General features: G+C 40.0%; 2 protein-coding genes across 2 annotated transcripts in view; one reads left to right on the forward strand and one right to left on the reverse strand.

Annotated features, from left to right (window-relative positions):
• NELFCD (negative elongation factor complex member C/D) overlaps window positions 1-12,361 on the forward strand; it is a 40,734-nt gene extending 28,373 nt beyond the window's left edge. The window contains exons 12-15 of the mRNA XM_053705161.1: window positions 1,639-1,734; window positions 10,683-10,823; window positions 11,372-11,501; window positions 11,997-12,361. Of these exons, the coding sequence (XP_053561136.1) occupies window positions 1,639-1,734; window positions 10,683-10,823; window positions 11,372-11,501; window positions 11,997-12,031 (402 nt within the window). The 3' untranslated portion in view covers window positions 12,032-12,361. The remainder of the gene's footprint in view (window positions 1-1,638; window positions 1,735-10,682; window positions 10,824-11,371; window positions 11,502-11,996) is intronic.
• Window positions 12,362-23,374: 11,013 nt separating this feature from the next.
• The window catches only part of CTSZ (cathepsin Z), a 48,601-nt gene continuing 46,291 nt past the window's right edge, over window positions 23,375-25,684 (reverse strand). The window contains exon 6 of the mRNA XM_053705200.1: window positions 23,375-24,087. Within this exon, the coding sequence (XP_053561175.1) occupies window positions 23,974-24,087 (114 nt within the window). The 3' untranslated portion in view covers window positions 23,375-23,973. The remainder of the gene's footprint in view (window positions 24,088-25,684) is intronic.

Here is a 25,684-nt window from a genome sequence, read left to right on the forward strand (position 1 = left end):
CACATCCTATCTATTAGTTGGGTGCAAGAGAATGACTGGGTGTGACGTAGAGGGGAGGAGCTATATTGCAGCTCTGCTTGGGTGATCCTCTTGCACTTCCTGTTGGGGAGGAGTTAATATCCCATAAGTAATGATGACCCGTGGACTGACTACACTTAACAGGAGAAAACCTCATTAATTTCTACTGAGTCGTGTATATGCTTATCTCCTACTTTTATAGAGTGTATGACATTCGTTTTTTTTCTCCAACTTCGCTATTTTCGCTAGATAACCACCTGTTTTATTTCCAAACTTTAGATACTTTGCCTTATATTTCAATTCTTCTCTCACCGTCTCTTGAAGGAAAAATGTATCCCTTTCTTGTTTCGCCTGTATATATCTAGACCAATTATTTTTAGAGGCAATTTGAAGATACCTATGTAGCTGTATGTTTTATAGATAGAATCTGATGCATATACATTTGGAGTTGTTTCTCTTTTAAGTGATGTGATCTGCTTTGGCCTTGAGAAATTTAGATATGAGCACAAACTGAGCTTTGTATTGTTAAAATATCAGATGCAGACACATTTTCATATATTCATAACAGATGTATTTTCTTAGGGGCTTTAAAGGAACATGAAACCCAACATTTTTCTTTCATGATTCAGATTGACTACAATGTTTAACATCTTTCCAGTTTTACTTATGTTATCAAATTTGCTTCATTCTCTTGGTACCATTTGTTAAAGGAGCAGCAATGCACTTATGGCTGCTAACTCAACACATGGGGTGAACCAATGACAATAGGCATTTATGTGCAGCCACCAATCAGCAGCTAGCATCCAGGTGCTTTGCTGTTTCTGAGATTACCTAGATAAACCCTTCGACAAAGGATGACAAGAGAATGATGCAAAGTAAATAATAGAAGTAAATTGGAAAGTTATTTAAAATTGTATGCTATGTCTAATTATGACTTTTCTATCCCTTTAAATATGTAGAATAAAGAAATCAAGCAACAATATTGTTATCTTCCTAATAATTAGATATCTGCTGGTAGACCAAGACCAAATTGTTGGATATTGCTGATATTGTTATGTATCTCAAACAGTTTATAATTATAAAGTGCCAGACAGAAGAGGGCAGGAGTATATGTGATGATGCTAAATTTTTGCACAAACACACCCTCTTCAATGTCACATCATTCCAAGAGGGATATAATACGTTTTTGCTCTTTCGGATCCTAAAAACAGCACAGCAACGTTGGATTTAAATACTACAATGTATGCTTATAGAATGGTGTGATGCATATAATATACCATTGATTATTGAATGCAACATAAAAAGTTGGGAGAATGCAGCAAGTTTTAGTCAGCCCACAGGCCCTTTTGTTTTATAGCTGCATTTTTGCTTGACCAGTTTGTGTACATATGTGAAACTTATTCAATTGTATGTCCTATATAAACCATCTAGCCTACTCAATATGCCACGCAGTTATGTGCCGATAGTCATACCCTTTTTCATACTTAAATGGAGAGTTTGGTTTACTAACGATTATCAGGTATTTTTGGAGTCACATTGTTGTATTTTGCTTTGTCTCCGTGACTGACATGGTACCTACGTTTGGGTGAATGTAACTAACTTTATTATCCCATCTCACAGATCAGCACCTGCCACCAACTGCTTCATCCGCAGGTTCTTCAACTGCTTATCAAACTGTTTGAAACTGAGCATTCACAACTGGATGTCATGGAACAGGTGAGAGAGGATTACCTTTAAAAAGTGCACAGTTTCCACTCTTCCCCATTTGAACAAAATGTAATAAAACGCAGGCCTGGGGTCCGTATTTACTAAAGTTTAGTTTTGTGAGGTCTAATACGAGAGATCTTGGCTCACCCTAGTTGCACTCACCAGCTAAGTGTAGACTTTAAAAGCGTGAGTACCCACCTTTAAAAGGGCCTACTAAGTACAGTAGAGTTGAATAACTGAGAACATGCACAATAAACAGACAATGCAATAGCACTTATTTTGAATTTGAAATGAGCAGTAGAATATCATCGGGCAAATTTCAAAATGAATCCTGTTTCCCCTCCCCCTGTATCATGTGACAGCCATCAGCCAATCACAAAATGCATATAAGAATTTACTGATCACTTTTCCACATGCTAAGGTGCAGCTGGAGCCTCAGAAAGTGTGCAAATAAATGTTTACATGTTTTAGTAAGGGAAGTACATTGGAACGTGTTTTTTTTTTATTTTTTATTGCATGCTCTATCTGAATCAATAAACTGTAATTTTGACTTGTTGTGTCCCTTTAAGTGTATATCCGAAAACTCCCCTTCTCTCCACAAATATTTTCTTGGACCGTATGGGCTTTAAAGCTTAGCCTCCATTTATAATACTTGTATATAATTTCTTGTGACACATTTTTTCAAATTTTTCCTCTTATAGGTTTTTGATACTTCATTTAAAACTACAGCTTTTATTTTATTGATTGATAAACCTATCTTCATAAGTTTTACTAGGGTGAACCATAAACAGAATTTAAATCATACCTGTTGTAATTTCTATATTTTGGCTCGGTTCCATAAATCACACTCGCCTAATTTCTCTCTCTCATTATTAGTTTTTAACTTAGATGGTATGCAGCAGGATGCTGAGGCTTATAATGCCTGAGAATGGGGCTGTCAGACATTGGGTTTCTGTTTAGAACGCTTTAAATGGGGCATATTTTTGCTAAGTGTTGCTTAGTGAACTGGGCCAGAATATAGAGATTATGATAAGTAAACTTTAATTTTCCATATTATAAACATGTATACTTATTGCATTGCTTACTTAAAGGGAAATGGAAGTCAAAATTAAAATGTAATTATCCATATAGAGCAGCCACTTAAAACAAAATGTTATGTGTTACCAAATTGACCTCTCTTTCCTGGTGTTTGTTGTTGAAACTGCCACAGGCGGACCCTTTCCATAGAACAGACTAAGCAAGGCTCAAAAACGTGTGTATCTTATTGCTGCAAACACAGTTTCTATATAGTGCTTAAGATGTGCACGCTCCTGAGTCTACCTCAGTATGCTGCCATGGATAGGAACACCTTTTCAACAAAATATACAAAGAGAAATAGGTGCATTTGTTAATAGAGGTAAAATGCAAACTTTTTTTTATTGCATGTTGTATTTGAATCATGAATGTTTAACTTTGACCTTTTGACTTTCTTTTCCCTTTTTTTTTTTAATTTTTTTATATAATTTTTATTAGATTTTTCAAATAATACAATGTTACAAAACAAAAAAGTTTCTGAGTGGAATTATTGTACAGCATATGTTTGTTTTAACAAAATTATAATTTTTTCAAGTGGTACAACATGAGATTAATAGGTCAAGCATTGTGGAATGTCAAGGCCTAGTGAAATGGACAGAACATACATAATGCTTAATAATGTTGATTAGTTTCAAACATCGATCGATATATATATAATCAGTATATGAACACTACAGCTTATCAGGATATAAGAAAGTGCACAAAAACATTAGGCATATCTATATAGAAGTAAGAGGAAGCAAAATATAATATAACATACACAACCCTAGTCAGAATGAGTGATTCCAAGAGTTAAACTCATTAAGGCGTAACCGGGTATACTCTATTCTCAATAACTGCATTATCTCTTTACCATTCCAAATATGTAAGAGTAATATATAGTTAGAAACAATAACACTTCGACCTTATTATATATGATTTTGAATGTGATTGAATGCACATATGATCCACATCGGAATATAAGTATAGATGGAGTCATATAAAACTGCCTCATATGACTTCATTATGATGTGAGAAAAATGGCAACAATTTGATCCTGGCACACGAGGACCAAGGATTTAGTTAGTACCCTATAATATAATATTACTAGCGGTGTTTACAAGAGAGACCGCATGTAAGTCTCTATGCGAAACCAGAGATGCCAGAGTACTATGGAGGGTGGGGGGGGGGCATGTTCGGCACATTAACAAAATTAGGGTATTCCTATAAAACCCATTCGTAATAGGGTCACTTGCCAACTTATTATAATGCATATCTATAGGGAACTCTCTGATATCAAATAAACCAGCTCTGTACAAACTTGCCAGCATGGGGAGTATAGATAGCCAACAGTATAAGATAGGGGTATTGATTATCGGTACAAACTTTAGAATATGATGTTGACAGAAACCTAGTTTTGTGACTGGTACCTTGCAAAATAACATGTAAAAAGCACCATAAATGTAGGGATAATCTTTAGATACACCATGAAAGCATATTAATCTTTGGAGCAATGACGAACATTGAAACCTGTATTAGTGTAGAACAAAAATGCTGTTATATTAAATCAAAGCTATAAATAGTTTACTTTCTTCTAATTTATGTATATTTAACCCTTGCCACTTGGGTATGGGCCCTATACCCAATGGAAGGTCAGTCATATTAATGATTAGGTGAGTCCCAATGATGGGTTATTATATATAAGTTTATCTCCTTAGTAACGCAATGTGGGTATATCCCAAATTATAAAGAGTGATTATGGACTCACAAACTCGCAAAAGTTAGATATAAAATTAGAGAGAATTATGTATCAACAGCTTAATATTAGTTGAAAGAAATTAGCACAGATTGCTCACTACCCCAATAAACCAAATTGTAGGGTCTGTAAAAATATAAAAAAATAAACTGATATATACATTTGGCAATTGACTAATATCAATTACATGTCAGTGATAAAAACACATTTGAATAAAGTGGCTTTAGGACTTAACAGAGTAAAATATCTTTTTAGAAAAACAGTAAGCAGGGAGGTCTCAAAGTGTAGCAGATAGAGCATTGTCAAATTATGAGACAGGACTGGATTCCCTAAGAGTATCATTGTAGTCCAGTTATGAAACAACATATTAGACCTAGAAAATATATATAAAATACAAGAACAAAACTGAGGAACCAGCAAGGATTAGTCACTAACCCACTCCAACACGATGGGGGTTTGAAATCAGTGTCCAACTTCTCTCTTTGTTGGGAGTAGAATATATGGGTATGTACTTGCTGATATGCAAGAGTATCCTCCATGGTTCCCATGTGGCAGCTTCTACAACTTGGAGATATTCAAGAGAACTGCCGTGTTTTCTGGAGTAGATATCGCCGATAGGAGTGTTTAATAATTTTATATTGCACACAAACTCGCATCCAGAATCCAGAGAGTCCAGACGTGCTAAATCTGAAAACCGGCCAAATTCTTTCTCGGGCCGTATGGCACGAGTCTTCCGAGGTTGAGCCTGATGAGTTGAGTTCACATCTATGTGAGTATGAGCCAGATGGTTATCACACACCGTATCTAATGGCTTACGTGGTCTCACCGTACTATACTGGTTAGGTTTGTTCTTGGCCGTCTGATCTCCTGTGCCGGAGCTGCTCCTGTTCTTCAGTACTGTGCTCTGAAGCAATGGATCCATCACTCTTATCAGGTCCCTCTGTAACTCTCTGAAACAACTATCCAGGGCAGATTGTGTACGATGCACCCATGCGTCCAGTACTTCCATGCTTGAATCAATCAGCACTTTAGTAAGATCACTGAGTTGTAAGGTTATTGTTTTTAAGCTTGGCCAAATCCTTTTGTAAATGGGTAAGTATTTGCTTTCTTTTCCATGTGGAAAGCCGGGATAGGTGTTGGAGCTGTGTGTTAGGCCGCCGCCACCGTGAATCCAACTGCCTAGGTCACACCACGGTAATTTTAATATGTCAAAAAATATACGTTCCCGGTTGAGGGCAGTTTTAGATATCTGAATATTAAGCTGGTTTGGATCGATTCTAGGGTAATTTCTAAATATTTGGCATATTGCACAGATCTTTGTCAGAGCTTTTGTATGCTTAGTCCATCATGGCTGCCTTCCGGACACGCCCTCCCTTTCTTTTCCCATTTAATATAGGATTGAATATACAAACATTTCTTTCTAATGACACGGTGAGTCCACGGATCATCTCTAATTACTATTGGGAATATCGCTCCTGGCTAGCAGGAGGAGACAAAGAGCACCACAGCAAAGCTTTTAAGTATTACTTCCCTTCCCACAACCCCCAGTCATTCTCTTTGCCTGTGTTGCAAGGATGTGGTAAAGTTTAGGTCTGATAGAAATTTCTTCAATCAAGATTTTTTTTATTTTAAAGCAGAGCAGGAAGGCTCTGACCTTTCCTGGGGTTTAGCCAATGGGGAACTTGTGGGGTATAATCCTCACTGCGCCTCCCAAACAGTTGTTGTTGCCCTGTCTTGAAAGCCTGAGTAGGATTATTCAGTCTTTCTTTGTTTTTCACTGGTCCATGTGAGGAGGTGTGCCTCTCAAACTAAGTGATTTGCCCTGCTGCTGGGCAGTGTTGAATTCAGGTAAGTGCCTAATTTTATTTTCTTGGGTCAGGAGAATATGGCACTTTTACAGTTAAATCTGTATGGGACTTTTTATATTTACATTCTGTTTAGGCTTAATGGGATTAAGCTAGGCAATTTGTTACTTAAGGAGGTTTTGGCCACCTTGGACGACTCCGACATGACTGTCGTAGTCAATCCTAAGAAGTCTAGTAAGCTAAACAAATACTTTGATGTACTTTCCACAGTGGAGGTTTTTCCTGTACCAAACCGGGCTACAGAGATTATTGCTCGGGAATGGGAGAGACCTGGTATCCCCTTTTCTCCATCCCCAATTTTTAAGAAGATGTTTCCAATATCTGACTCTATCAAGGAGTCTTGGCAGACGGTCCCTAAGGTGGAGGGAGCAATTTCCACTTTGGCTAAGAGAACCACTATCCCCATAGAGCAGTGGTTCTCAACCAAAGTGACCTCAAGGCCCGGTAAATTTTTAGCTAGACATGTCCAGGGCCCAGTAGTTTTTATATATATATAGGACCTGGGCCGAGGTACCAGCAAGTAGGGGGGCCCACAAATGGCATCTCCATGGATCCTAGTGCATTCCTTAAGCTGGAGTTTTCAGTTGCCCTATCAGTAACTAAGCAAAAAAAGTGTGGGTTTAGTGGGGGCCCTGATGGGGGTCTGTCGCTGTGAGGGCCATGGAGTGTGGGGTCTGGCCCTGGAGGTTGGGTGCCCTTTCTCTGGACCTTAATGTTGTGGGTCCTGGCTCTGGAGATTGAGGGGCCTGTTAGGGGCAGGGCAGGGAGGCTACCATGTTCATTTGCATAAAATGTAATACATTTTGGTCAGTTTGGGACAGTGTTCCTGGGGCCTTGATTGGTCTCAGTCTGCCCCTTATGTGCAGTGGGGTAAGAGTGTGCAGTGGGGGCATGACAGGTCGGGGCCCACCAGCAGGGCTATCACGGCCCGGTACTGGGCCACGGCCTGGCTGTTGAGAAACCAGGCCATAGAGGATAGCTGTTCTTTTAAGGATCCTATGGATAAGAAGTTAGAAGGGTTACTTAAAAAGATGTATGTACACCAGGGTTTACAATGGCAACCTGCAGTATGTATTGCTACCGTCACCAGTGTGGCAGCATACTTGTTTGATGCGTTGTCTGATTCTTTTCAGACAGATACCCCCCTTGAAGAGATCCAGGATAGGATTAAGGCCTTAAAGTTGGCCAATTCCTTTATTACGGATGCTTCCTTACAAGTTATTAAGTTGGGAGCAAATATTTCTGGCTTTGCCCTAATGGCCCGCAGAACTTTATGGTTGAAGTCCTGGTCTGCGGATGTATCGTCTAAGCTTTTGGCGATTCCCTACAAGGGTAAGACCTTGTTTGGGCCGGGCTTGGCTGAAATTATTTCAGACATTACGGGAGGAAAGGGTCATTTCCTCCATCAGGATAAGAGGAATAAGCAGAAAGGACGTCAGAGTAATTTTCGTTCCTTTCGAAACTTTAAAGGTAAGCCTTCCTCTCCCTCTGCCAAGCAGGAACAGTCCAAGTCTTCCTGAAAGTCCAATCAGTCTTGGAACAAGGGGAAGCAATCTAAGAAGCCCGTTAATGACTCAGTCAGCATGAAGGGTTTGCCCCCGATCCAAGAGCGGATCTTGTGTGGGGCAGACTTTCTTCACTCAGGCTTGGGTTCGGGATGTTCCCAATCCGTGGGCGGTGGACATAGTGTCCCAGGGATACAAGCTAGAGTTCAAAACCTTTCCTCCCAGGGCCAGGTTTCTGCTCTCAAGATTATCTGTAGACCAGATAAAAAGAGAGGCGTTCTTACACTGTGTCTGGGACCTTTCCATCCTGGGAGTGATAGTTCCCTTTCCAGTACAGAAACAGGGGTTCTACTTCAATCTTCGTGGTTCCCAAAAAAGAGGGAACTTTCAGACTGATTTTAGAACTCAGAGTCTTAACAAGTTCCTCAGAGTACCATCCTTCAAGATGGAAACTATTTGTTCCATTCTTCCCTTGGTTCAAGAAAGTCAATTCATGACAACAGTAGATTTAAAGGATGCGTAACTGCATGTTCCCATCCACAGGGATCATCACAAATTTCTGAGGTTCGCGTTTCTAGACAAAAACTTTCAGTTTGTGGCTTTTCCATTTGGCCTTGCCACAGCTCCCAGATTTTTCTCAAAGGTCCGGGGAGCACTGGCGGTGCTCCTGTCGCGGGTAATTGCAGTGGCGCCTTATCTGGACAACATTCTCCCGCCGTCTTTTCAACAAGCAAACTCCCACACAGAGATGTTATCTTTCCTGCGCTCTCATGGATGGAAGGTGAATTTGGGAAAGAGTTCCTTGATTCCAGCTACAAGGGTAGTTTTTTTTGGAACCATAATAGATTCCTTATGAATAAAGATATTTCTGACAGAGGTCAGAAAGACAAAGATCTTCAACTCTTGTCTTGCCCTTCAGTCCTCTCCTCGACCGTCAGTGGCCCAATATATGGAGGTGATTGGTCTGATGGTAGCTGCCATGGACATCATTCCGTTTGCCCGGTTCAATATCACACCTCTGCAGTTATGCATGCTCAAACAATGGAGCGGGGATTATGCAGATCTGTCTCCGCGATTACAACTGGATCAGGCGACAAGAGATTCTCTCCCTTGGTGGTTGTCTCGGGAACATCTCTCTCAGGGAACCTGCTTTCGCAGGCCTACCTAGTGTGACCACGGATGCCAGCCTGCTGGGATGGGGTGCAGTCTGGGAGCTGTCTCCTCTTCCTGGGCATTCAAAAATGAAGCTTCTGTAGAACAGATTTGCAAGGCTGCAACTTGGTCCTCTCTACACACTTTTTCAAAATTCTATAAATTTGATACTTTTGCCTTGGCTGAGGCTTCTTTTGGGAGAAAGGTTCTTCAAGCAGTGGTGCCTTCCGTTTTACGTTCCCTGTCTTGTCCCTCCCTTATCATCTGTGTTCTCTAGCTTGGGTATTATTGATTCCCAATAGTAATTAGAGATGATCCATGGACTCACCGTGTCATTAGAAAGAAAACGAAATGTATGCTTACCTGATAAATTTTATTTATTTCTTGACACAGTGAGTCCACGGCCCGCCCTGTATTTTTTCGACAGGTTTTGTTTTTGTCGAGTAAACCTCAGGCACCTCTGCATCTTGTGTTGCTTCCTTTCTCTTCTTTTCCTTCGGTCGAATGACTGGGGGTTGTGGGAAGGGAAGTGCTACTTAACAGCTTTGCTGTGGTGCTCTTTGCCTCCTGCTGTCCGTGGAATCACTGTGTCAAGAAATAAATACATTTATCGGGTAAGTATAAATTTAGTTTTTTCTCTACTAAAGCTGTAATATAAAAAGTGGTATTGTTAATTAGATAAAAAATTAAAATAAAAAAAGCTTTACAGTGTTCTCCACAGAAAAATGTGCTGGCTCTGTGACATTATGAAGTAGCTGGTTAAGGGCAGTATAATAATTTCCAATATTATATATATATCCAAAGCCCAAATTAATTGCTCACTTTAATATAAACTGATTTAATGATAATTAAAGCAAAATGCATTAAAATATTTCTTATATATTTAATATCAGAAAATTAACCTAAAGGGACATGAAACCCAAAAATTTTCTTCCATGATTTATAAAGAACATACAATTTTAAACAACTTTCTAATTTACTTCTATTATATAATGTTTCATTCTCTTGGTATAATTTGTTGAAGGAGCAGCAATGCACTACTGGTTTCTAGCTGAACATGAGTGAGCCAATGACAATCGGTATATATATGCAGCCAACAATCCGCAGCTAGAACCTAGGTTCTTTGCTCATGAGCTTACCTAGATAAACCTTTCAGCAAAGGATAACAAGAGAAGAAAGCAAATTAAATAATAGAGGTAAATTGGAAAGTTGTTTAACATTGTATACTGTATCTGAATCATGAAAGAAAATGTTTGGGTTTCATGTCACTTTTAATATTTGCTTAAATTTTAACTAGGTGGTCAGTAAAATCAGTCAGCTGGTGTGCACATTAAATAGGTCCTGGGGAAAACGATGCTTTTTATGTCTAGAATGAGCTTGAGTAAATTAGCATAAACTACATCATTCACCCCATATTGGCAATTTTGAAGAACCGGATGTTCGTTTTGCTTTCCCCCAGCAATGTTTGTTTCATTTCATTGTGTGTTTCATGTTACCAGCTATTGGCAGTTCTTTCTTTACACGTGATGACTTCCTTTTCTTAGATACCAGTTTTAAAGAAACGCACACGTTAGTTGATTAATGATTGACTGTCACTCATTGTCCTGATAAATTCCCTTATTTCAGATGGAACTGAAGAAGACCCTGTTGGACAGAATGGTCCACCTGCTAAGCCGTGGTTATGTTTTACCAGTTGTTAGCTACATCCGCAAGTGCCTGGAGAAGCTGGACACCGATATCTCACTCATTCGCTATTTTGTAACAGAGGTGTGTACAGATTAATTAATAAAGCTGTTACTACAGTGTGAGATCCAGGCTCACATAATATTACAGAGAGGTAACTTCATATCTACCAAGGGAGACTTTACAGCATCCTTTAAAAAAATCTGTGTTGTAATAAAATGTTGCACATACAATACTCTTACAATTCCCTATTGAAATGAAAAAGTAGATTATAAATAGTGTTCTCCAGTATACAGTGCTAAAGGGATAACAATTCCTGCAATTAAAGTACTAAATATGATATCATCTGTATTTGTGATACATAGTAGAGAGGGTTGAAAGAAGACAACTGAACTAACAATGATTTCTATAACACGCCAATCGACTAGGTTAATATAACCAATCATAACTTTAGATTAAGTAGTTTATTCTTTTTTAGCCAGAAATATAAGCCCTTTTAAAGTTATCTACTGTACTGGCAGTCACTAACGCCTCAGGCAAAGAAATAATCCATTAAATCATTGTGTTAAACATAATTGTCCTGAAAGAGTTGTTTCTTTCAATCACAATTTTTTTTTTCTTTCCTCCCCCAGGTATTGGATGTTATCGCTCCTCCTTACACCTCAGACTTTGTGCAGCTCTTTCTTCCTATTCTGGAAAATGAGAGCATTGCTGGTACCATTAAAACTGAAGGGGAGCATGACCCTGTAACAGAGTTTGTAGGTAGGGAACTATCTATTTGATTTTCTCAGATTGCTGACTGAAAACATCTGTAAACGTTTTTAGTGTTTCATGGTCATATGTACATAGGCTAGCCTCCCTCAATGTGGGTGGTGTTTTGTATGGTGCAAACTGCTGGCAAGATACATATCACTACTGGCTCTCTAAATAGGCTGCATGGGGCATGCACAACATATTTGCATATGCCACTGAAACAACTTTTACTAGAAGCATGTTTGCTAATACAAGTGTATTGTAAAACATGCTTCTATTTGAAACTTTAATGCACCTGTCCACATTTCAATTTTGACTATTATGTTCCTTAAATTTTTTTATCTTTGATTTTAATTGACTTACATTTTGAAGATCTAAATGTTCATGTATAATTTTCTTGCATTGATATTTTGTTAACTTGAAACCAGCATAGAAATTTACATGAGTGAGGTGTTTGTGTGTTTATTAATATATTCTATGTTTTTTTTTTTTGTTTTTTTTTAGCTCACTGTAAATCCAAATTTATCATGATAAACTAAGGTGGAGACGAGAAGCTGACACAATATTCATGCTTTTGCTGCAAGAAACCATAAAGGATGTCTCTCTTTATTAGTAAAGTATAAATAGGACATTTAGTTGATGGTCCGATCTAGCAGATGAAACATTTAATCTTGTTGGTCGTCATTATGTGACAAATGTTCTAAATTAATGTCTGAGTGTATATATGTATTATATATGTATGTATGTGTGTGTGTGTATTGCATACAAATACCAAAGTGTTTTTTAAGTTGTACAGAAATTTTAGTTGTTTTTGAAAGTACTTTTTTTTTTTACCAAAAGAAACGTCCTGAATAAATGTCCTGAACAAATCTGTTGCGGTCTTTTCTTTAAAAATAATAATTCTAGTCTTACAAGTATTAATTCTATGGCTCTCAGTTATAATTATATCTATAACACTCAGTAGATGCACACATTATTTCAGTGCATTAACAACCCAGCAGTATTGTAGAACTCAGATCCCATTTTTAATATATTTTTTTATACAAAGACTATAAAACAGTTGCTAAATGGATCAAAAGGTAAAACTAATTTATATTGTAAAAATGAGGATTTAAAATAATCTGCAGTGTGGATTGCAGAAAAAAACACCACATTCTTCCTGGCGGTGTAACAAGCATTAGCTTGAGTGTCATCTTGCCAAAAGTTAGGAGTCAGTGTGTATGTACTATGGCAAATAATACCCTTGCTTGTCTGAAACATTTAGAGTTTTGACCTATTTACTGGTTACATCTGTGGATCTGTAACAACCTTGATATTAAAAAGAATCTTCTACCAAATTGCTGTTCTGGTTTGATAGAAACACATGTAATAAACATACTTATATACTACTTATATACTAATACATAAATGTATGCTCACCTGATAAATTAATTTCTTTCATTGTGGTGAGACTCCTCAAGTCTAGACATTTTAATTCCTCTCCACTAGGATGCAGGCACATATTGCCCATCATACCAAGAACTTAAATCCGTCCCACTTGCTGATTCCCCTCAGTCTATCGTATAGCCATGCAAAAAAAGAGAAAAAAACAGAACAGCATGGTAAATGCGGTGCATGATAGAACAGTCGACCAATAAGGAAGTGGACTCTCACTACCCTGAAAGAAATAACATTTATGCTTACCTTATAAATTAATTTCTTTCATAAGGTGGTGAGAGTCCATTAGCCTTGACATATGGGATCTAATACCCAAGCTGTCGAGTCCACGATACCAGAAGTAGATGCAAACCTAGTAGAATTAGACATAATACAAGGTGGCAGAGATTTTTCTGCCTCCCAAGTAAACTTTGCAAATTAATTGTTTTAACCAAGAGGCCAAACTAACTGCAGTAGCCTTCTGACCTCTATGCAGACCGTAAAATGAACAAAGAAGAAGATTGCCTGAAATCCTCAGTAGCTTGGAGATAACATTTAGAACCTCAAACTTCTATGTTAAAGTCTTTTTGTAGGAGGATACAAATAAGGGATGACAATCTCCTGATCAATTTTCTGAGAAGGAACAACCTTCGGTAAGAAGTTATAGTGAGTCCTAATAACCACCTTGTCCTAATGGAAAACAAGATAAGGAGCCTTACAAGACATGGAAAGATCCGAAACTATCTGATCGAAGACTTCCTGGTTGAGAGACCATTTCCCTGAATGAAAGGTTGGATGACTTAGGAAATCTGCACCCCAATTGTTTACTCCCCGAATTTCAATAGCTAAAATTATGCAGTGATTCTGTTCCACCCAAACTAGAATGCAAGAAACCTCCTTTATCGCCAGATAACTCTTGGTTCACTCCCTGATGATTTATATATGCCACTGCGGTGACAGGTCTCTCGCTTGAGAAGGGGTCAACTCTGAAGAGTTCTAAAACTTGATTGTTAATCTCACCTCTAGAGGTGACCAAACCCTGTAGCTTTTTGAGACTTCTGCCACCACTTCTGAAAGGCCGGCATCTGTTTTAGAAATGGAGCTCCTTGAGTCGCAGACTTGTGAGATATTTACCAAGACCGAGATTGTCTAGCTTTGTAATCCAGACAAAATTGACTGTGTAAAGTTTAATTTCCATTCTGCTGTTTGAGCATACAGAGTTGAAGAGGAAGCACGTGAAACCTTGCAAAAAGAATGACATCTGAAGCAGCCAACATGAAACCCACACGTTCCATGCACCGAGTGACTGATGGATGAGATGGGTTGCTCTGCAATTCTCTGTCAGGGAAAGATGCATAGACAATCGAGTCTATGACCACTGCTAGGAAAGTAACTCAGAGTGGGATCAGAGAACTTCCATCCATGATCTTTTAAGAACTAAATTGGTTTCTGTGCAAGGAGGAAGCTCAGATCAGAATTTTGTCCAAGTAGGAAGCTACAGAAATCCCTGTGCTCTTATCACAGACAGAAGCACTCCCAGAACGTTTGTTGAATATTGCTCTTCTGGCAAGCACAGCTAAAGCGGCATTCTAGCAAATAATTTCCATAATTGCTTCACAAATAAAGGAATTTGCTACTTTGATGAACTTAAAAAAAATCCTGAATCTCTTTTAGAGAAATCTCTTCAGACACCATATCTGATAAACCGGAAAATCTGTACTAATAATAACACAGATCACCTATAGGAGGCGCTAAACAAAAAGTTGCCCAGGTGTTAGACGTGCATATTATAACGCTAAATAAATGTTAAAAAAAGTAAAAAATAAATAAGCAAGAATGAAATATATATATAAAAAAATGTATACAAATGGATATATATACACACGTGGCACTAAGTAGTGGCCTATGTACGAGGTATATGGAGAAAGTCCCACAAAAGTCCGTATAAGGAAAAGGCAGCTCTCAGTCTTCACTCCAAAAATGATGTGACTTCTAAGATGGATAACTGTAATCAAAACACAAACAGAGGCGCCACATGTGTAGGTCAGTAAAAACCACTGAATCCAAACTGGACAAGATACAGGGTACTCACAAACGTGAAGGCACTCTCTTGTGCCTATTAGGGGCAGGCTGGTATTCAATCAGCAAACCAGCTGGCTGTAGAAGAGTCGTGGTGTCCTGTAACAGCGGATCTCCGGAACGGCAAACCTTGCCTGGATGGCTTCCTACGAGTTGAAGAAGGGGAGAAAGGAGTTCAGCGTGTTCATACAGCCTTAGTTCCTTGTGGCTGCCACAAATGAACAATAGGAGAGGGGACCGTTCTAGCCTACTCCATAATTTGGATATAAGGATGCAGAGACAGAATATTAAAGCCAGTAAACACACACAATAGTATGGTAAACAAATAGACAGTAACAAACACTATGTTATCAATGTGTGAAAATATTCAACAAAAAGCTGATGTAAGCATAACCAAATGTACCCCCCTTTATGCAATGTAGAAGACACAGTAAACCACAACAAAAAAAGTTGTAATAATGTCCCTCTGAGCTCTTGATATGTGGGTACTTTACCCCCTTGTTGTAGGATCGCAACAGAGCACCACCACAGCGTAAGCAGATTAACTCTAGAGCACCCGCAGACCTAAGCTCTACTGCAACGGCGATAAAATATTCTCAAAATTAACAATGTTGCTGTACTAAGTCTGACCACAGTAAAAAATAAGTTTACATTGTAGTCGCACTGTGTCCTCTCCACTGAGCGAAGAGAACCTCGCAAAAAATGCATCAAATGTCAAGTCTCCTAAAAGAGTTAAACCCTAAACGCTGTTACATATCTGTCTGTGAGGAAAAGGCAATAAGTGTCCTCTGACCCTGTAATACAATAACAATTGTACCTGCTAAAAAGTCTGCGGGTTGTGTGAGTCTAGGTTCACACATTTACCTGTATAACACTCACTGTCCTGTACTTACTTAGCTGTATATATCCTGGGTCCAGTAGATGAGCCCATCTGTTAGCTAAAACTAACTCAGGATCTTGCGTAGAAGGTACCCTGACGAGGCCAACAGAAGGCGGCTGCAGGACCAGACCCAACGACACCTGTAGAAGGCTAGTGAAAGACTCCCTCAGAAGACTTACTCTCACTGCCTTTGGTACTCTTCTACACCACTCTTTCCTTTTTTTCGGGGCTTACAGCAGTTTGAGCACCCCTTTCCATGAAGAAGCATAGCATCTCACACTTTCATCTGTGAACGCAAAAATTAAGGCCAAGGAGAATCAGGAAGTGGATGAGATTACTTTTTTTGGCATGATGGGTAATTTTTGCCTGCTTCCTGGTGGAGAGGAGTTTAATGTCATATGTCAAGGCTCGTGGACTCTTGCACCACCCTATAAAAGAAAACAGAATTTATGTTTACCTGATAAATTTCTTTCTCCAACGGTGTGTCCGGTCCACGGCGTCATCCTTACTTGTGGGATATTCTCTTCCCCAACAGGAAATGGCAAAGAGCCCAGCAAAGCTGGTCACATGATCCCTCCTAGGCTCCGCCTACCCCAGTCATTCGACCGACGTTAAGGAGGAATATTAGCATAGGAGAAACCATATGGTACCGTGGTGACTGTAGTTAAAGAAAATAAATTATCAGACCTGATTAAAAAAACCAGGGCGGGCCGTGGACCGGACACACCGTTGGAGAAAGAAATTTATCAGGTAAACATAAATTCTGTTTTCTCCAACATAGGTGTGTCCGGTCCACGGCGTCATCCTTACTTGTGGGAACCAATACCAAAGCTTTAGGACACGGATGAAGGGAGGGAGCAAATCAGGTCACCTAAATGGAAGGCACCACGGCTTGCAAAACCTTTCTCCCAAAAATAGCCTCAGAAGAAGCAAAAGTATCAAACTTGTAAAATTTGGTAAAAGTGTGCAGTGAAGACCAAGTCGCTGCCCTACATATCTGATCAACAGAAGCCTCGTTCTTGAAGGCCCATGTGGAAGCCACAGCCCTAGTGGAATGAGCTGTGATTCTTTCAGGAGGCTGCCGTCCGGCAGTCTCGTAAGCCAATCTGATGATGCTTTTAATCCAAAAAGAGAGAGAGGTAGAAGTTGCTTTTTGACCTCTCCTTTTACCTGAATAAACAACAAACAAGGAAGATGTTTGTCTAAAATCCTTTGTAGCATCTAAATAGAATTTTAGAGCGCGAACAACATCCAAATTGTGCAACAAACGTTCCTTCTTTGAAACTGGTTTCGGACACAGAGAAGGCACGATAATCTCCTGGTTAATGTTTTTGTTAGAAACAACTTTCGGAAGAAAACCAGGTTTAGTACGTAAAACCACCTTATCTGCATGGAACACCAGATAAGGAGGGGAACACTGCAGAGCAGATAATTCTGAAACTCTTCTAGCAGAAGAAATTGCAACTAAAAACAAAACTTTCCAAGATAATAACTTAATATCAACGGAATGTAAGGGTTCAAACGGAACCCCCTGAAGAACTGAAAGAACTAAATTGAGACTCCAAGGAGGAGTCAAAGGTTTGTAAACAGGCTTAATTCTAACCAAAGCCTGAACAAAGGCTTGAACATCTGGCACAGCTGCCAGCTTTTTGTGAAGTAACACCGACAAGGCAGAAATCTGTCCCTTCAGGGAACTTGCCGATAATCCTTTTTCCAATCCTTCTTGAAGGAAGGATAGAATCCTAGGAATCTTAACCTTGTCCCAAGGGAATCCTTTAGATTCACACCAACAGATATATTTTTTCCAAATTTTGTGGTAAATCTTTCTAGTTACAGGCTTTCTGGCCTGAACAAGAGTATCGATAACAGAATCTGAGAAACCTCGCTTCGATAAAATCAAGCGTTCAATCTCCAGGCAGTCAGCTGGAGTGAAACCAGATTCGGATGTTCGAACGGACCCTGAACAAGAAGGTCTCGTCTCAAAGGTAGCTTCCAAGGTGGAGCCGATGACATATTCACCAGATCTGCATACCAAGTCCTGCGTGGCCACGCAGGAGCTATCAAGATCACCGACGCCCTCTCCTGATTGATCCTGGCTACCAGCCTGGGAATGAGAGGAAACGGCGGAAACACATAAGCTAGTTTGAAGGTCCAAGGTGCTACTAGTGCATCCACTAGAGCTGCCTTGGGATCCCTGGATCTGGACCCGTAACAGGGAACTTTGAAGTTCTGACGAGAGGCCATTAGATCCATGTCTGGAATGCCCCACAGCTGAGTGACTAGGGCAAAGATTTCCGGATGGAGTTCCCACTCCCCCGGATGCAATGTCTGACGACTCAGAAAATCCGCTTCCCAATTTTCCACTCCCGGGATGTGGATAGCAGACAGGTGGCAGGAGTGAGACTCCGCCCATAGAATAATCTTGGTCACTTCCTCCATCGCTAGGGAACTCCTTGTTCCCCCCTGATGGTTGATGTACGCAACAGTCGTCATGTTGTCTGATTGAAACCGTATGAACTTGGTCCTTGCTAGCTGAGGCCAAGCCTTGAGAGCATTGAATATCGCTCTCAGTTCCAGAATATTTATCGGTAGAAGAGATTCTTCCCGAGACCAAAGACCCTGAGCTTTCAGGGATCCCCAGACCGCGCCCCAGCCCGTCAGACTGGCGTCGGTCGTGACAATGACCCACTCTGGTCTGCGGAATGTCATCCCTTGTGACAGGTTGTCCAGGGACAGCCACCAACGGAGTGAGTCTCTGGTCCTCTGATTTACTTGTATCTTTGGAGACAAGTCTGTATAGTCCCCATTCCACTGACTGAGCATGCACAGTTGTAATGGTCTTAGATGGATGTGCGCAAAAGGAACTATGTCCATTGCCGCTACCATCAACCCGATCACTTCCATGCACTGAGCTACGGAAGGAAGAGGAACGGAATAAAGAATCCGACAAGAGTCCAGAAGCTTTGTTATTCTGGCCTCTGTTAGAAAAATCCTCATTTCTGAGGAATCTATAATTGTTCCCAAGAAGGGAACCCTTGTTGACGGGGATAGAGAACTCTTTTCCACGTTCACTTTCCAGCCGTGAGATCTGAGAAAGGCCAGGACGATGTCCGTGTGAGCCTTTGCTCGAGGGAGGGACGACGCTTGAATCAGAATGTCGTCCAGGTAGGGTACTACTGCAATGCCCCTTGGTCTTAGCACCGCTAGAAGGGACCCTAGTACCTTTGTGAAAATCCTTGGAGCAGTGGCTAATCCGAAAGGAAGCGCCACGAACTGGTAATGTTTGTCCAGGAATGCAAACCTTAGGAACCGATGATGTTCCTTGTGGATAGGAATATGTAGATACGCATCCTTTAAATCCACCGTGGTCATGAATTGACCTTCCTGGATGGAAGGAAGGATAGTTCGAATGGTTTCCATCTTGAACGATGGGACCTTGAGAAATTTGTTTAAGATCTTGAGATCTAGGATTGGTCTGAACGTTCCCTCTTTTTTGGGAACTATGAACAGATTGGAGTAGAACCCCATCCCTTGTTCTCTCAATGGAACAGGATGAATCACTCCCATTTTTAACAGGTCTTCTACACAATGTAAGAACGCCTGTCTTTTTATGTGGTCTGAAGACAACTGAGACCTGTGGAACCTCCCCCTTGGGGGAAGTCCCTTGAATTCCAGAAGATAACCCTGGGAGACTATTTCTAGCGCCCAAGGATCCAGAACATCTCTTGCCCAAGCCTGAGCGAAGAGAGAGAGTCTGCCCCCCACCAGATCCGGTCCCGGATCGGGGGCCAATATTTCATGCTGTCTTGGTAGCAGTGGCAGGTTTCTTGGCCTGCTTTCCCTTGTTCCAGCCTTGCATTGGTCTCCAAGCTGGCTTGGCCTGAGAAGTATTACCCTCTTGCTTAGAGGACGTAGCACCTTGGGCTGGTCCGTTTTTACGAAAGGGACGAAAATTAGGTCTATTTTTTGCCTTGAAAGGCCGATCCTGAGGAAGGGCATGGCCCTTACCCCCAGTGATATCAGAGATAATCTCTTTCAAGTCAGGACCAAACAGCGTTTTCCCCTTGAAAGGAATGTTTAGTAGCTTGTTCTTGGAAGACGCATCAGCCGACCAAGATTTCAACCAAAGCGCTCTGCGCGCCACAATAGCAAACCCAGAATTCTTAGCCGCTAACTTAGCCAATTGCAAAGAGGCGTCTAGAGTGAAAGAATTAGCCAATTTGAGAGCATTGACTCTGTCCATAATCTCCTCATAAGGAGGAGAGTCACTATCGAGCACCTTAATCAGTTCATCAAACCAGAAATATGCGGCTGTAGTGACAGGGACAATGCATGAAATGGGTTGTAGAAGGTAACCCTGCTGAACAAACATCTTTTTAAGCAAACCTTCTAATTTTTTATCCATAGGATCTTTGAAAGCACAACTATCCTCTATGGGAATAGTGGTGCGTTTGTTTAAAGTAGAAACCGCTCCCTCGACCTTGGGGACTGACTGCCATAAGTCCTTTCTGGGGTCGACCATAGGAAACAATTTTTTAAATATGGGGGGAGGGACGAAAGGAATACCGGGCCTTTCTCATTCTTTATTAACAATGTCCGCCACCCGCTTGGGTATAGGAAAAGCTTCTGGGAGCCCCGGCACCTCTAGGAACTTGTCCATTTTACATAGTTTCTCTGGGATGACCAAATTTTCACAATCATCCAGAGTGGATAATACCTCCTTAAGCAAAATGCGGAGATGTTCCAATTTAAATTTAAATGTAATCACATCAGATTCAGCCTGCTGAGAAATGTTCCCTAAATCAGTAATTTCTCCCTCAGACAAAACCTCCCTGGCCCCCTCAGATTGGGTTAGGGGCCCTTCAGAGATATTAATATCAGCGTCGTCATGCTCTTCAGTAACTAAAACAGAGCATCCACGCTTACGCTGACAAGGGTTCATTTTGGCTAAAATGTTTTTGACAGAATTATCCATTACAGCCGTTAATTGTTGCATAGTAAGGAGTATTGGCGCGCTAGATGTACTAGGGGCCTCCTGAGTGGGCAAGACTCGTGTAGACGAAGGAGGGAATGATGCAGTACCATGCTTACTCCCCTCACTTGAGGAATCATCTTGGGCATCATTGTCATTATCACATAAATCACATTTATTTAAATGAATAGGAATTCTGGCTTCCCCACATTCAGAACACAGTCTATCTGGTAGTTCAGACATGTTAAACAGGCATAAACTTGATAAGAAAGTACAAAAAACGTTTGGAAATAAAACCGTTACTGTCACTTTAAATTTTAAACTGAACACACTTTATTACTGCAATTGCGAAAAAACATGAAGGAATTGTTCAAAATTCACCAAACTTTCACCACAGTGTCTTAAAGCCTTGAAAATATTGCACACCAATTTTGGAAGCTTTAACCCTTAAAATAACGGAACCGGAGCCGTTTTAAGCTTTAACCCCTTTACAGTCCCTGGTATCTGCTTTGCTGAGACCCAACCAAACCCAAAGGGGAATACGATACCAAATGACGCCTTCAGAAGTCTTTTATAAGTATCAGAGCTCCTCTCACATGCGACTGCATGCCATGCCTCTCAAAAACAAGTGCGCAACACCGGCGCGAAAATGAGACTCTGCCTATGCTTTGGGAAAGCCCCTAAAGAATAAGGTGTCTAAAACAGTGCCTGCCGATATTATTATATCAAAATACCCAGAATAAATGATTCCTCAAGGCTAAATAAGTGTTAATATCAATCGATTTAGCCCAAAAAAGGTCTACAGTCTAAATAAGCCCTTGTGAAGCCCTTATTTACAATCGTAATAAACATGGCTTACCGGATCCCATAGGGAAAATGACAGCTTCCAGCATTACATCGTCTTGTTAGAATGTGTCATACCTCAAGCAGCAAAGGACTGCAAACTGTTCCCCCAACTGAAGTTAATTGCTCTCAACAGTCCTGTGTGGAACAGCCATGGATTTTAGTTACGGTTGCTAAAATCATTTTCCTCATACAAACAGAATTCTTCATCTCTTTTCTGTTTCTGAGTAAATAGTACGTACCAGCACTATTTGAAAATAACAAACTCTTGATTGAATAATGAAAAACTACAGTTAAACACTAAAAAAACTCTAAGCCATCTCCGTGGAGATGTTGCCTGTACAACGGCAAAGAGAATGACTGGGGTAGGCGGAGCCTAGGAGGGATCATGTGACCAGCTTTGCTGGGCTCTTTGCCATTTCCTGTTGGGGAAGAGAATATCCCACAAGTAAGGATGACGCCGTGGACCGGACACACCTATGTTGGAGAAATAAGCATTTGTATTTTCCCTTCCTAGGCAAGTGTAACAGTTATCGTTTAGTGCAGAAATTCAACTGTAGAAAACAATATAAATAAATGCATTTCATTCTGTACATTGTGATAACATAGTTGTGAGGCTTAAAGGGATTGTAAACACCAAAATTATTGTTGTTTAAAAAGATATTTAATCCATTTATTTACCATTCTCCAGTTTTGCATAAGCAACACTGTTATAGAAATAATTTTTGTTACCTCTTTATATACCTTGTATCTAAGCTTCTGCTGACTGCCTCCTTATCTCAGATTTTTTGACAGACTTGCATATCAGGCAATTAGTGCTGACTCTTAAATAACTTTAAGTGCATGAGCACAATGTTATCTATATGAAACACATGAACTACCGTCCTCTAGCTGAAAAACAGTCAAATGCATTCAAATTAGAGGTGGCCTTCAAGGGCTTTAGAAATTAGCATATGAATCTACCTAGAATTAGCTTTCAACTAAGAATAACAAGGGAATAAAGCAAATTTGATGATAAAAGTAAATTAGAAAGTTGTTTAAAATGTCATGCCCTATCTGAATCATGAAAGTTTAATTTGGACTTTACTATGCCTTTAAAGGAACATTCCAGCCCAAACTGAAATGCACATCAGTGCATTTCACTTTTTAATATAAACTTTTTTTTGCAATGTGCTTGCATTGGCAAAAATGCTTCAAGTAAATTTAGTAAAAGCTATCACAATTTTCAATGCAAGCTTTTACTGTGCATGTTCAATGAAGCATATCTAAATATACTTTCTGCCCCTGCATTTTAAACAATCTATCTGCTCATAGAGCAGGCAGTGACTTGTACCATGTACATTGAGTCATCCACAATACAAGGCATGGCCTTAGAAAATGCCCCATTCACAATGCTGGTTTATGAATCATATTTACACGGTTCACATGCAGATGTAAACGTGCTCACTTAAAACTGATCATTAGTAATGCATGTATATAGCAAAAAATGCTTTTTTCCAAAATTGAAATGCCTTGATGTACCTTTTAGTTTTGGCTGGAAGGACCCTTTAAGCATTATCAATTTTTTACCTTTTTTAAGGTGTATATAATGTGTTGTTAGAGCTATATGCTGAAAGAAAGGTAAAGTCAGATTTTTATTACCTGCAGGAAGAGTAGACTGTCTTAGTAATTATAGATTCTAGGACACATAGCTCAATGTTGACAAATCAGAAACTTGTTTTTAATGTTGGTTATTACTTAACAACAAAATCCAGAATGAAAAATCTTTATACAAAATGCATTTGTGTTGGTAGACAATTCTGAATATTTATACAGATGTCTCTGAATACTTGATGTTGTGTAAATCTCTGATCAGAAGCTAGAAGAAAACTACATTTTACAGATATATCCATATTCAGCTTTAATTTGTTACTTGCTCATCTGTAAATTGTTATAAAAGAATGCAGATTGTGTATGTAAAATGGCACTTTTTGTACTACATAGGTAATTATATTCTAAAGTAATCAACACTATTAACAATATCTCAATAAAGACAATGTAGAAAATACTTGTTTTAAGGTTTGATTATTTCCTGAGTCTGATTTTCATGATTGTAAAGAACTGTAAAATCAACTAATAGAAGCTACATATAAAAAAATGTGTTTTCATTTAAAAATAAATGTAAAATTTCACACACCTGAGCTCAGATATTAACTTGCATTGTGATCACCAGTTAAATACTAACTACATTTCTGTATAGATCTGCACTTTAAGACATGTTTAGAAGCTGAGGTTTGTGGTCAGGTATAATGTCAGGGCAGGATGGGGTCCCCATATCCACAGTCCTCTTCAATAGCCAAATTGTAATCGGCGCCTTTTCCTCCTTTGTAAGTGCTAGTCACAATGCGCAGCCAGCCTTTCTCTCCCTGTGGAAACATGAAAAATCCGTCATGTATGCAAAAGAGCAGCACCTAAGCATGATACAATGTATTATATAAAAGTGAAAGTGACAGGTAGAGTGTGTGTAGGTATATACCATTCACTGGTTGACAACTGCCACAGATTTAGTACAGGACATCCATTTAAAAAAAAGCATTGTGGTACCTTCTATTCTTTTAGTTGGAACATATACTTTTTTTAATACATCTATATATATATACACATATGTTGAACACTGCTTACATTTCTTGAGAACTCATGTTTTATTTGTTGTCAGACACAATGTTTCCCTCCACCCCCCCCCCCCCAATTTCCTTTTCTGCAGTGTAGTGATGCATAGAGTAGTCCCACCTGCTCTATATGTATTAGCTGTTGTGCACCACTGAACAGCAGTGAAACCGTGCATGCGCATAACTTCTGCATTGTTTACTTGGTGCAATAACTGGCAGCTACCCTAGTAGACAGGGAATCAGAGGATAATATCTGATTTACTGTTTACTTTTACATCCTGGGTACTCCCCTTTGCCCTTTTCTCTGTGGGTGTGAGAAACTCATGCACACGCCTGGTGACCTATACAGGCAGAGATCAGATTTACTGAGGAGGTCCAAGTAATTTGCTTTCTAAAGTGCATGTGTATAAGCACTGATAAACGACTGCACATTAAAAACAACGATCCACATGGCTTTGATTTGGATTGGTTGTTAGACTAAACGTCATTGGGAAAAAATACAGTAACGAGGGGATAGGAAGAGGATTGTGAGTAATGTAGGAACATAAATAAAAAGAGAGATGCGCTCAATCTGGGAACGAACGATAGCATAATATGCTATGAATGCTGCTAGCATTGCTGCAGAGGTTGAAGGGGTGGGGGGTCAGTCTGTCAGTGCTCAGACCATAAGCCGCACACTGCATCAAATTGGTCTGCATGGCTGTCGTCCCAGAAGGAAGCCTTTTCTAAAGATGATGCACAAGAAAGCCTGCAAACAGTTTGCTAAAGACAAGCAGACTAAGAACATGGATTACTGTAACCTTGACCTGTGGTCCGATGAGACCAAGATAAACTTATTTGGTTCGGATGGTGTCAAGCTTGTGTGGCGGCAACCAGGTGAGGAGTACAAAGACAAGTGTGTCTTGCCTACAGTCATGCATGGTGGTGGGAGTTTAATGGTCTGGACCTGCATGAGTGCTGCCGGCACTGGGGAGCTACAGTTCATTGAGGGAACCATGAATGCCAACATGTACTGTGACATACTGAAGCAGATCATGATCCCCTCCCTTCGGAGACTGGGCCGCAGGGCAGTATTCCAACATGATAACGACCCCAAACACACCTCCAAGATGACCACTGCCTTGCTAAAGAAGCTGAGGGTAAAGGTGATGGGACTGGCCAAGCATGTCTCCAGACCTAAACCCTATTGAGCATCTGTGGGGCATCCTCAAACGGAAGGTGGGGGAGCGAAAGGTCTCTAACATCCACCAGCTCCGTGATGTCATCATGTAGGAATGGAAGAGGACTCCAGTGGCAACCTGTGAAGCTCTGGCGAACTCCATACCTAAGAGGGTTAAGGCAGTGCTGTAAAATA

The sequence above is a fragment of the Bombina bombina genome, chromosome 1, assembly GCF_027579735.1.
Source record: "Bombina bombina isolate aBomBom1 chromosome 1, aBomBom1.pri, whole genome shotgun sequence".
Lineage (NCBI taxonomy): Eukaryota > Metazoa > Chordata > Amphibia > Anura > Bombinatoridae > Bombina > Bombina bombina.